General features: G+C 32.8%; 1 protein-coding gene across 4 annotated transcripts in view; it reads right to left on the reverse strand.

Annotated features, from left to right (window-relative positions):
* Positions 1 to 347: 347 nt before the first annotated feature.
* LOC109041604 (protein tramtrack, alpha isoform) overlaps positions 348 to 14,411 on the reverse strand; it is a 64,401-nt gene continuing 50,337 nt past the window's right edge. For 3 of the 4 annotated variants that reach the window (XM_019057999.2, XM_019057991.2, XM_019058004.2), the window contains exon 6: positions 348 to 3,670. In XM_019057999.2, coding sequence (XP_018913544.1) covers positions 2,844 to 3,670 — 827 coding nt within the window. In that variant the 3' untranslated portion in view covers positions 348 to 2,843. Of the gene's footprint in view, positions 3,671 to 5,622; positions 14,220 to 14,411 lie in introns of those variants that run through there. The other variant, XM_019058020.2, reaches the window with a different exon arrangement.

Here is a 14,411-nt window from a genome sequence, read left to right on the forward strand (position 1 = left end):
TGTAGCTGATAGGTAAATGAGCAGGCACCAGGGCTACCTCATGGTAAAAGTTAATTGAACATGTTATTGATTGCTTTCAAACAATAAGAATCAGCTGACAGCATGACAGCTCTGATTTTTCATACTGAAGAGAGGTGTTCCATTTCTGAATGAAGATCAAAATATTGGAAATTTGAGTGCAGATCCATATTCTTCACACGATCATCCTCTTTTCAGCATTTGTATTGAATTCAAGAAAAGTTTACTTCCCACCTCTCAGACTGAAATGAAGTGAAAAGCGAGTGAAATACCTAGGTGATTCACATGAAAGTATTAACTTTCCACTTAAAGATGCCGGTAAACGATACGAGCTTGATTTTCTTCTGTTTTATTTTTTACATACATTTTTCATTGTTGGATCCTTTTTTTGGAAATCCTTCATGCAGAAAAACTTTTCTTTAAAATTCTTGATTTTTGGTTCAAATGTGAACGAACATATTGAATTCACCTCACTGAAAGACACAAGTATAGGTACGCATTAGTCATGAAAATATACTTGCATCCAAAAAATCATTTATGAGAGTGAATATGCACGATAGCTATGGTACTAACCTACTTTCACAACTCTGAACATTGAAGCATAGAATTTTAGAAAAAATAAAACAATAAATGGTGCACTAATTTTGTAGGTTGATCACTGCTTTTGTCCGTACTTTGAAAAATACTTGGCTAGGGGAATGAGCGGACCAAAAAAGGATGGTGCCCGTACAAAAGTAGGTATACCTGCTGAATAGGTAATTAAAAGGAGTTGAGATAAGCAAATGATGTACAAGAGTACTTGAAGAGTCTTCATGATCTTGAATAAAAACTCCAACAGAGAAAAGAACTGAAGAACAAAAGAAAAATTGATTACATTGAGCAAACTTTTACATATTATTTTAAAAGATCATAACCTTTTCATATTGTCAAGGACTAAAGTCAACTGGGCAGGCCTAAGAATATTGCAACAGTGACTAACTTAAAGGGTAAATATTTATGAGCATTTCTCACGACACAAGTTAATAATTCAACACGGAAACTGTGGAGGGACTCTGGGCAGGAAAAAAGAATTTAAATCATCAAAAACAGAGGACAAACACCAATTTCACTACAAAAAGATGCATTGCCAACATGTGAATTTCTAGCTCTATGCTAAGCTGCATGGAACCAATTATACTGCTCCAGAAGCTATCTCTACACTTTCAAGTATGACAACGTTGGTTTTATGGCCAACGCAAAATAGAATTCAGTTTAGAACTGAAGTTCTCATTGCAGGGGGAAAAACTCAAGCAAAAAAGATTTCTCTCATAACGATACGCTGTTTGTTACAAAATGATAGTTATGATCAATCAGAAAGGCAACTGCAGCACAGTTCCTCACAAATAGCGTACTTCTTTGAAATAAATTTTGCTCCGTGAGTTTTTCTCTCTACAATAGGGGAACATGTATGTATGAACTCCATAAGATTAGAGGTTCCACGTTATATATCAGCAAGAAGTCCATCGTCATTATCAATTTTGAGGTGTACTGAGCAATGTTTCAGGAATGATGCTGAAGTGGATGTATAAGCTTAACACAACATCAGATAAAAATTCACAAGGTTTTAATCCTAACAATTAACTTATAAAAAACAGCCATCATTTTTGAAAGAAAACAAGTACCCTAATTAATCAAAGTGAGAAATTAAATCTGAGGATCAAACTTAAGTACAAAGGAGCATTGTGAAGCAAATGGCAAAATGAAGATGGTATTTTATGTACCTACTTAAATGGCTAATTTTTTTCATCAGTTCACTGAAGGTAACAATTTAATCATGACTGAGTGCAAGTTAAAAACTCAAATGAAGCATTTATTTTTAAATTTTACATTGTATCGTATCCACCTTTTTGTTGCCTACCTATTGGATTTAAGCATCAGACCTACAGTTTGGAAGAATCAAAATTGCTTAGAAAAGAAGAAAGCTTGGAAAAAAAATTGAAAAGAAAAGAACATTATTTGATTTGTCTCTCACATATTACATCAGAATCACTCTGCATAATAAATTACATTACAGTCTTTTGGGATATAAGATAAAAACTAGATACTAGGAGTAAGTATTTACAAAATGGAGCAATTGAAAAGGTATTAACTGTATTCTGACTAACTTTTACCTCTTTTGTAAGAGAAAGTTACCTTACTATTAAAAACAAGACTATACTAATAATAGTTCATCCTAGTTGGATTTTGTTTCTCAAATATTAGTTTTTCTATGCTTACTCTGGAATTTTTTCCCTCATCAAGTATATTAATTGGCCAGATTTTTAAAAATCTCTTTTCAGATTAAATTTAATCTGTTTCATAAAAATTAAAGCTCCTTATCAAATTATTCTCACAGGAAAAATTGAAGCAACAATAATGAAAATCATGCTGTTAGACGATTGGTACTTTGGGTTGCACATCGAGCTGAAAAAAGCTTCAGAATCCAAGAGATAGGGTCGTTTCCAACCAATTTTAGAGATTTCTCCATTGAAGACATCAAAAAAGTGATTGAATTGTACAGCTGATGAAACTGTATAAGTATCTATTCCTTGGGAAGCTGAAAATTGAATCTTCAGATTTGATTTACTTAGTACAATATTATGAAATGTGTAACATGGTAGAACCCTTTTTGACATGGCAAAATAAAGTAGGTATGAACTTCTTATTTATAATTTTTTTTTTGCTTTGATATTTGAGCATTGACACTTAATTCCCATGAATTTGATCATGAACTTGATTCACCTCTAATGATCCCAAGGGACAAAGAAAACTATCATTGCTAGCTCAGAAAGTCATGTGTGACCAAATTAACTAGAATTCATGACCGTTGATCTTCTAGAATAACCACGCCTAGAAACAGTTGAGCCTTGCGCCTCACACTCTTTTCTAACCCTATCAATTATATCAGCAACCAACTGTTCTTCTTTCTGTCTCTGTTTCTCATACTCTTTCTCATACTTAACTTTCTGTTTTTCATAGTCTTCATCAATCACAGATGGATTTACGATATTTTCAAAATTACTTTTAACTCGCTTTAGAGCCTTGGGTGAAAGCTCCATATTATTCACTATCTTGTACTCAGTCAAACCACCCTCTAAATTACAGTCTACTATTTTCAATTTCAATACATCCGACTTTGCTTTGCCATTGTCTTCAGGTTTCCAGTGACGGGTATTCACATGACCCATGTAACCCTTCTTAGATTTAAAGAAAGCATTACATTTGTGACATTTGTACAGGTTGCCAGGACTAGAGACATGAAACTTGTATTTGTGTCTGTACCAGTGTGTTCGTGATGGAAGTACCTCTCCGCACCACTTACAGATCACCGTGTTGTCCTCTTGTATCAAGTACTCTAGTAATTCTCGTTTCTGCTGTTGCAGGTCGGGGACCTCATCCTTAACTTCTCTCTTCAAACTTTCAGATTCATCCGTCAAAAAGTGGACACCTGAAGTGAAGTCGGGATCCATGCCATCACTTCTCGTCTCTGGCTCACTTTTGATACTCGCCACAGACATCTCGATGTCCTCTATTATCAGTGATAAGTCTGGATGTTCATAGGGTGTCAAGGAAGATTCGGTTGATTCAGATGCATTGTCGCACAGAGTGAACGTCATATCTTCTTTCACTGGCTCTGCAAAAAAAAAAAAAAAAAAATAAATTAAAATGATTCTTAGTGTTTTTGGAGATGAAGACAAATCGAAAAAAAGAACATTCACCATGCTCAATTAAAAATTTTGACTGAATGGAGTTGTTATCTTTCTCAGGACAAGGATCTTATTAACTTCCGCGAGGAATTCGTGAGGGACATTTTCCCCAACTTTTATTAAATAAGAAGTGTGCCTGACCTGTGGAGTATGGAGTCAAGCCTCCAGCATACATACATATGAGCCACTTCCATAGCGCTTAAAGGTACTCTGCGAAACCTAACAGTCACAGTATGCTATCCTCCCACAGCCCTTCTGTTCAGCTTACGTAAATTCCGTAAGTTGGACTCAATAAAGCATCAAATCATCGACACAATCAGTACAGGAGATTGAGGACCATCAGTTGAATTATTTACGAGTGAAGTTCAAGAAGAATAGATATTGCTTTCTGAATGGTTTGGTAGCCTACCCCATGAGATTTATTATCTACCATTCACAGGTAATACAAATGCAGAGCCACCCCTCGCATAAAAAAAGAAAAAAAATGTATTAAAGAGTGATAATACAAAAATTGACGAGCAAAGTGGTTTCAAGAGCATGGTGAGAGGGTACATGGATCTAAAAGTTAGACCAGAATACAAGTGTAAATCGAACACCAAATAGATGAATTGATTTTAGGGTAGTTATACGGCTTGGAACAGCACCGTTGCTGAGAACCATCAAAATATTGTCTGATCAATCACAACTTCGAAGACAAACATTGCAGGAAAGTAGAACTTCTTTGCATTTAAACGGTAAGATTATGGTACTAAAAAAATATTAAGTTCCACAGGAGCACAATTGAATCCTTTATAGCATCAGATAAACCATTGCTACAATAAAAAATTAATAGACACTAGTATAAGATGATGCGATCATTGCTGTGAGAGCTTCAGTTACTGGGGTCCGATTTTACGGAAGCGCCCATTTATATTTTGTACCAAAATGCTTTGATTTAGACTTTGTATTATTTTCATGTGTTAATAGACGAAAATAACAATGCTATAGAATGATCTTGTAAAAATTGATATAAATATTACAAGGATTAAAATTTAGGAAAAAATATACAATTAGTTGAGTTGAAGGGAATTTCCAAAACGAAGTCAGAGGAGGACTTCTTTCAAATCAGTGGTGTAAAGGAAAAAGAGTATCTTCTGCCCACGATATTAATTTGAATTTACAAGGAATAAAACTAATGATTTCAAGTGAAGGCTCAGTAATTGGTTGTGTTTCTTGACAGATTCAAGTAATAATTTTTAAAAAAAAATTTTGTTGGGATATTAATGCTGTTCAGTATGAGTTACAGGATTACTCTAAATGATGTTTCAGAGAGATTCAAGCATGTATGTTGCGAGGCTGATGTCTAGAAAATGATTAAAGAAATTTTAAAAGTCGAAGTAAGGGAATTAAGAATTGTGAATGCAATACTGAATTCAATTGAAAAAAGTCTAACATTCAAAAATAAAAAGAATGATTGGACCCTCATGAGAGGTGGATAAGGATGATTAGATGCAAATCTGAAAGTAATTTTGAAACAATTACAACATTAATTTAAATTTTTATGGCCCTTTGAGGATTAATATTGAAACTAAAGTAGAGCTTTAAGAGTTCATCTATAGGCACATGAACGAAATGCAATTCGAAACATACCCGTCTTTCGCTAATATACATGAACACATAGCAAAATGTTCAATAATTCAATTTTACATAAAATAGGGAGACAGAGAACTGATTCTAAAACAAAGTTTTGTTATTGTCACGTCTTGCCCCTTGCAAGCCGCTGCATCATGTAAGATTTTGATGACAACTGATACGGTTTTCGATAATTGCTTCGCAACATACTTTGATAACTTTGAAAACCCGGAGTATTGCTAGCAGAAAGGAGAAAAAACAAAACAGATAATAATTATAAGTTTAAATATATTATATAAAATATAAATTTCACTTAAATAACATTTATATTTCTGGATTCATTTAAATTTTTATTTAGAAAAAAAAAAATCATCATTTACAAAACTACTTTCCACAAGTTATTTCTACAAGTTTTCATTAATGAATTTAATTGCGATAAATTATTTAGTGAGATACAAGTGAAAGAAAACAAACAAGAAACATAATTTATACTATAATCATGAATTAGTTCGAGTGATTTTTTAATGATATGATACAATCACTTCATCTCCCTTAACCCAATTTTGTTTACTTTTTTCGACTAATTAATTATATAATACTCGCAAATATTTACCTACGAAACAAAATTTACTACCATTTAAAGTTTAATATGAAGTGTGCCTTTGTGTGCAGATGAGTATAGAAATTGACTTCATGGGAGAGTGTACATATCTATTTACAAGTGGCAAAAACTTTGAGATAAAACTGCAGCATTTGCACAAAAGAAGTCCATCTGCAATGGTAACCTTATGTAGATACACTCCTTTTGAACTGCTGTGTTAAATTTACTTGCAGATGCTCTAAAATTGTTACGGAGCAGAATAGGAAGAAAAAAAAATGTCACTTCAAAATTAACAAAATTCTCATCTTAGGAATGGACTTAAAAAATTTACATGATGTTGAGAAAGTGGTATGAAAAGTTTTGACTACACATCTATTGATCTTTAAAAACACTAATTTACTCAACAAAACTAAATATCTCATGGAGGAAGCCAAAAATGTCAGAGTGAAAGATAGCTACAGTTAATGACGAACGTTTGCTAACTCAAATTATTTTTAACGTGAGTCATTGGCTCTGATTCATTTTTGGTCATTATCTGTCTAGTAAAAAATAATTGGTCATGTTTCCGGCAGTAATAGGATTATCTACGATTTCCAGCAGAGAAATCTCAAAATCAATACATCAGAGGGAAAAAACTTAATTTCTACAGGTTTTTAATTATCATGATTGCCTGCTTTTCAATTCCTTGTTTAAACTTACTATTTTGCAAAATTGCCTGTTTAAAATAAGTACACATTTTTTTTTAAAAAAAATAAAAATGAAGTACGTAACAACTTTAATTTACTACCGGAGACTTCGACAAAATAGTAGCTGTGGCTTACTCTCACATTAGACATTTCATTTTTTTTCTTGTCAGATGCTTGTGTGATGGTTTTCTATTTTGAGGAGCAAAAATCGGAACTCTTAAGGAATTTTATCCAATTGATCATGCTAAACTCACCTTCTGCTTTAAACAAGGTTGAATAAATGCTGCTCTTTACACTTCTCTCACTAAGCAGATAAAACAACCGTTTTACTTAGGTTAAAAATATGATACTTTCATAATAAACAAATCGTCACCTTACTATACGTCAAGTTGAGTAAGATTTTAATATGGATAATTATGACAGGATTATTATTCTTTTTAAATTCAATAGATTCTTAGCGACAGTGAAGTCAGGAGAAATCTGGTAGCTCAGATAGCTTGCCTCAATGATCCTCTTCTACAGAGGAGTAAAGTCCTTCTTTTGCTAATTCTGATATGACAACAGGAATTGAAGAATTAAAAATTGTATTTTAAATTAGAAAAAGAAACAGATGAATGATCAGAACTAAAACTATTAACACTACATTTACACATTTTAAATACAAAATACAAACAACAATGTTTGAATGCTCTGATAGGGAAGGGAAAAATTAAAAACAAAAAAATAAGATTGCACAAACAAACTGAAGATATACAAGAGGGAAAAGAAGCAGAAAACAAAAGATGCAGAAAAACTAACTGAGTACGAGTGAATTATTCATGAAAGGTTTTTGTTCACGAAGAACTTCTCATAAAAAAATAAACTGATACATAACTTTGGTTAACTGTCATCGGAAGAGTGAAAAAATATGAATGAAGCAGAGCCCATTCGACAAAAATATTGAGAAAAAGACAAAAATGCGGTCAGTTTAATTCAACAACTGAGTTAATATACATGTTATGAACGGAGTAATGAGTAAGGCACTCACTAAGAGGCCTCTTCTTTAATGAACTATTTTCCGATTACTTTCAAATAAAAGTATGAGAGAAAATGGAACATTTTAAAGGCACTTTGAGGAGAGATATTTAGAAATTTGGACACTATAATGCATGGAACAGAATTAGTTACAAATTAAGGTTTCAGAGTAAATGAAGAATGGGGAGATCAATAGTAGAAATACACAATAATGACATTGAAGGCAAAATTGTGTAATTCATTTCATAATTTGAAAATAGAGAGGGAAAATTAGTTAGAACTCTTTTGAACTTGAAAATGATTGTGCATCACAGACCATCAGAGAAATTTCATTGAAGCTCTGTTGAAAAATCTTCCAAACAAATCTATTTAAAGTTACTTGCTGTGTGAAAATTATATTTTACGATTTGCCTCACGGTCAAATGTAAAGTGGGACTTCATCCGTTGCGAGAATGAAATTTGTGAATTTAGTTTCACAATAAAAAATTTCTGTGAAATTCACTCTATATGAATTCAATTCAATGAAATTCAAAGTGACAGAGAACCTGGCAAAACTGTTGAGAGATAAAATTAGGCAAAGTTGTAAGAGAAAAAGAAAAGAAAATCACAATTCACACTCATACATTACTAACTGACTTGCATCCACACAGCACATTCACACAAATCCATGAACAAATATAGAAGAAAAAATTCAATCTTTGTTAACACAATAATCTAGAAGGGGAAAATGAAAATAAACAGAGATAAAAATTTTCCAAAATAGATTAAACAAAAGAACAGAACTGAACAATTGTACAAGGTAAATAACCAAGAAACCTATTGTTTATTTATTTACAATAATACAGTATTAAGACTCTACTCTAAGCATGAACAGAAACAACCTTTAATTAACCAATATACTTTGAAGGTAGAAAACTAAACAAAGGGCACAAGTGTACACAAATAAGGTGCTTCTAAAGAGAGGTGACCCGTGAAAATACCTCCAGAGTGTTCTTAAAATAAATACATTTTGGTACCCTAAGACCCAATGAGATTAACTCGACGAAATGTATGAATCATACAAAGTTAACAACCAGCTTTCACCATGGATTAGCTCTCGAGGATAAATATATGGAGGGCTTCTCAACCAATCAAGGCGGATGTACAGAGTCTACGATATTTCAACAATCAGAGGGTGTTTAAGGTAATTAATCCTCCTAGTTATCTGAGGCCCTTTAATTGGGAGACTATTGTGAGGTATTGGCTTTGCACAATGTCTAAGTCTGCGAATGAGTCTTGTTGCACCCAAACACCCCAGAGGCATTTTGAGCCATATCCTTAAAATAAGGTTAATTCAAAGGGTAATAGCCCTCTTTGAACAACACAATAATTATAATAAAATAGCAATACATCCTTTAATATTTGAGCACCATAAAAATTGCAAGAAAAGAAGATTTAACTTTGTCCTTAAAAATGCATATCATGAAATAATGGGATGTTCAAAAAAGTGCCTCAACTAAATGGAGAACAGTAAACTTAAGGACACAACAAGAAGGAAAGAATTATGAGCATTTTATTTGTCCCACTTAGTTTAACTTCTTTTGGGCATAACTTGATCAGTCAGCAAGGTAACAGTCAAAATGCAGATTTGCAACTTTTAGTATACAGAAGGTTTTGTCAATCAGAAAAAAGGGTAAAACAGAAATAAGCTGTGCTTCCTTTGTTTGGAAGATCGAGCAGAACAAGAAAGTGGAAGCGTTTATAAAAATGCCTTTGGTTCTATTATTTTTACTGACACCTTTGTAGTCTTGTAGCAATTATTAAATCGAGAAGTTGAAATTTACTGAGTAAATTCATGGACCAGTGAAAGTCAAATTTCATTGAATTTCATGAAGTAAAATGACCAAAAGATGCAGACGTAATCGTAGAAACAATCGATGAGGGCAAACATTACAAATTAAAGTAATGAACTCCAAGTCTCTAGCTGGATAACTTTGTAATTTCAAATCTATAATTTTCATTGCTCAAAAATATGAAAAAAAGGGAAAAAAGGAATGAAAAAAATGAGAGAGAAGAGGAAGAAAGAGAGGGGTGAGAGAAAGAAACAATAGCTATGCTACACTTCAACAAAATTATCAAGCGCATCGTGACTATAATAATACAATAACAAATTGCTTGTAGCTCTTAAAATTATTTTTAGAATTACTGAAACAATCAACAATTTTCTTTGGATTACAGATTTTCTCAAATTGGATTGAACCATACTGATTCAACTACCTTTGCTACTTATTTAAAAATAAAGTTTTGATTTAATATGTAGTCATTAAAGTGCGGAAGAAAAGGACTCAGTCAAAGGTGTGATAGACCTTTCAGTTTAGGAATAAAGAAAGTGAGAACTTTACTTTTTCCCCAATGCTGATTATTTCATTATTTCTACTGCTGGTGGATTACATGGAAGTGAATTCTAAAGAAAATAATTGTAAAATTTAAGAATGAAAGTGAAAAATAATACCAGAACTCAATTACCTTTTTCAAGCAATCTACATTCGTACTGATCAGAATTTTCCACATTCAAAAATTGAAAAGTATGGTTATTGGTCAAATAGGTAAATCAAAATGGTCACTTTAAAAAGACAATATCAAAGTAAGAGCAGATAAATACTTTTTCAACTTTGAATATATACAACATACACTCAATTTTACTTTTTGAATTTTAAGAAAAAAATAATTTTCTTTAACATAAAGATTTGAAAGGACTGTACATAAAATGAATCGAACATACCTTTTCAGAAAAGGATAACTAAGATATAATTTGATAACAGTTACTTACAATGCAACATGGATTTTAAATTTACAAGATGGACCCCACAGTTCTAATTACCCAAAAGTCTGTACAATGGGTACTAAAACTGAGACTTCCCACTCAGTGACTATGCTTGGAAACAAAGAAAGACAAATTTTAGGGATAAACGTGACAGAGATATAAGAACTACAGAAAGGTGACTTTTAGTTGCTGAAATGCAAGAAAACAGCCTGAATTATAGATTAAACTTAGAGTTGAAAAATTACAGGGACAAAACTTAGATGTTCCAGTTTAAACTCATGTTCTCAAATCTTGTAGAGAAATTGTTTCCTGATTAAAATGCCTGAGAGAAGAATAGACGACTCAGCAGCAATTGGTAGGTATGTAGTTCGTAAAAGGATACCGTCCTTATGAATTTTTAGATCAAAGTTTTAGATTTGCGCTAAACTCCAGGCTCAAAATGTTAGATTGAAATGCAATTCCTGCACTTTTAGGCACTAGTCATTACTTTTTCTTCACCTATTAATATGCTTCCATTAAAATGTTAATTGATTATTTCCGACTAAGTGAGAGAATTTGAAGAAATACCAAAATGTTAACATCATGGTAAATTCTTAGTTGAACATAGTCATTAAATCAACTTAAAAAAGGGATCAACAAGCTTTAAGACTGTTTCAATTGATCACTGATACTGTTTCAAAAAGATTTTTTAGTAAATCTTCAATTAAAGAGCACCAGTGGGACTCAACTAAAAACTGAGGAGCACACATTTATTTCAATCAGGATTTTGTCATTCCAGGACTGAGGACATACTAAAATTCAGGCTATTTAGAGACGCTTTTTGCAAACTACTCAGTAGTGCAATTAGGTTTCTTGCCACGACAAGAGTAGCATGCGATAATGATGAAAAAAGAAAAAAATTAGAAAACTTCATTGGAACTGAAAGAAACGCTAGCTTTTATCACTTAAGCGAATATTAAGGGAAAAATCAAAGACAGGAGGATACTTGTTCCTTATAAACAACTCAACTATACAATTTTGGTTCATATCACCGGAAAAATATTGCTACCCACATCAATTATCTACTTTTAAAAAAGTGCAAACGAAATAAAAAATTTGAGAAACTTGTATCTGTTTGTGTTATTAATCTAATGCGGTATAAAAATCAAGAAGACAAAATTAAAAGACATTCAGTCTATAACGCTAAAATTATTAAACTCTTATCCAGTTAAAAAAGAAAGTAACGTGGAAATGTACAAAGTAACAATTCAATCTCTGGCAAAAGCAAGAAATGAATTAAGGAGGGGGGGAAAGTATATCAAAATAAGAATAGAAACCTTTTGGGCAAGAGGGAAAGATACTTAGCACCAAATTGTCCAGCACGTAAAAATGTTAAAAACTTCTTTTTTACAATATTTCTTGGGATAAAAAAATGAAGATAATAATAAAAAAAAAAAAAAAAAAATAAAGAAAATAAAAAAGCTTGATTTCTTCAAGTGCAAAGTTTTAGTTATACCGTTACAGATTTCAGACTGCATTATTTCTGTATCTAACAAATGCCTCGTAAGTTTTTGAAAATAAATGGAGCCTCAAAATACAGGATTTTCTTTTTCTAGATAATATCATACACAGGTAGAAAAACTCTGTGCACAGAGGAGCATGAACATCCATCTTGTGACAACACATGACTCATTGCATTAAGCCAAAGTTATGAGGCTCCAAAACATTGTGCAAGGCAAGAGGGTAAAATCAGATATTCACCATAAAGGCTCCGAACTTTGTTGATAGATCTGTGAAGGAGATTCAAAGTCAAAATTTTGAAACAAAAACAACAAAAAATAAATCTGGTCAAACATGGTGAAATGAAAGAGTAAAGGAGAGAATAGGGATGTGAGATACAAGCAACAACCACATAGTGAAACTAAACTGTAGAGCAAAAAGAGAGGGGGGAAAAAAACCATGCTTCATATAAAATATTAAAAATCAACAAAACGAAATTTCATTCCAAGAAACAGCTCAGAAACTGTAACATAAAAAATTAAGACTTCTCAACTGGAAATAAATTTAAAATTTTGTGCATGAATAATATTTGATGTGCGATGTTTTAAAAAATAATCATCTCTGACAAAAAGACATTTAGTGAATAACGGCTAAAAGTAGGCTTCCTTGATACCCTTCAATACCTTGAATAATTATAAAAAATAAATGTGAGAAACTCATTTAAAACGGAAGACGCTACACGAATAAGGCAGAGAAGGCGTTTAAGGCACTGTACTGAATACAGAGGTAAGTTGAATGTGGTTGGCGGCAGAATGCCTTTGAACTAAGGCTAATAATTGCAGATAAAATTATCAAGTACAAAACATCATTATTTGTAAAAACCATAACTAAAGACTGACATTCTCAGTATATTTTTGAACACGTGTCACAGTGGAAAAGGTACCAAACCAGGTTCCAAACAGCTATAGAGATATTTGGGCAGAATTCAAAAAGCACAATGCACTAAGTTTATAACTGATTGTGAGTAACGATTGTTCACTTATTAACGACCAGGAAGTAAATTTTACTAAAAATCAGAAATTGTTTTACCATGCAGGATAAATAAAAAGGAATGATTTGAGGATCCATACTGCAATATTGCAAATTCTGTAAGCCATGTATTCAAGGTGCAGTATTTTTTCGGTATGTTAACTGTATGTCTAAGGCACAAGGTTAATTTTTGGTAAAAAAAAAGTCTCCTGGAACCTTTAAAAGATCCAGTTATGTTAGCGGATTTTTTTCTCTTTCTATTCTTTCTTCTTTGAAAAATGTTTCATTGTTAGAAATGTATCAGTTTATGACTCGGTAAATACATGAGCTAGTGCTTGAGATTCTTCCTGGTTTACCATTCAAGTTTCTTCAGTGCTGCGATAGTTGATGACAGACTTTGAGAGGTTAAAATACAAGATTAGATGAGTACAGAATCGATAATTTATGACAAACAGGGCTGGAAAAGGATGAAAAATTAAAATTTAGAGCCACTGAAAATAAATTATGATTCAAAAATAGACTGAGAGTGTGAGTTATTTTGACTATAAGGCGAGAAGCCTATCAACAACGCAACAATTAATGATGCGTTATTATTTCATCTGAAGGAAATTTCATTTCTTGTGTGAACTTAATATCAGACCCTGAGAGTGACGAGGGTGGAGGAGGCATGAAGAATGGTACATTTGGGAATAGGATATCCTTTGGTACATAACATTCATGAACGGTTTTCATGTGGTTCTTCATCTTATCCGGCCTTGAGAATTGCTTGGAACAGACTGGACATGGAAACACTTTCCTATGACACCCTTCATGATAGAGAAACGCATGTCTTTGAAAACTATACTTATTCTTAAATGTTTTGAGGATATCCGACTTTGCACATTCTGTACATTTGTAAACACCATCCGCAACAGAGGCATATCGGAAAAGGTTCAACCCTCGGACGGACATTTCGGTAAGCTGCTCGGCTGGGTCGTTACTGCTGGCCGCCCTTCTTCGCACCCTCCGCCTAATGGGCGGCCGTGGCAGAGGGGGCTCGGAAAAACAATTCCCACTTTCTGATGTCAGTGCAAGAGCTTTTTCAGATGATTCACCACTCATATCGAGGCAGTTACTCGAGTCATTGTTATTATCTTTGTCCAGTTCTCCATCTTCGCTTACATTTCCCATTAAAAAATGATGGTCATTGTGTACCTCGTTGCGTTTGAGAGCCATCAACTCCGATTTTGGAACTAAACGTAATTTTGGTAAATCTGGAAAAAAAAGAAGGAAAAAAATTAGAGTGATGAAAAATAGTACAAGTACTTACATCAAAACAATCATATTACGGAAAAATCATCTTGCCACTAGATCACTGTAGTATATAGTTGAATTTAAATTTATTTGTTTACGATGAATCTTAGCTTTATGTTGAAGGTATCGGCAATGTGAGATTCTATAGGAGA

The sequence above is a fragment of the Bemisia tabaci genome, chromosome 7 (assembly GCF_918797505.1).
Source record: "Bemisia tabaci chromosome 7, PGI_BMITA_v3".
NCBI classification, from domain to species: domain Eukaryota; kingdom Metazoa; phylum Arthropoda; class Insecta; order Hemiptera; family Aleyrodidae; genus Bemisia; species Bemisia tabaci.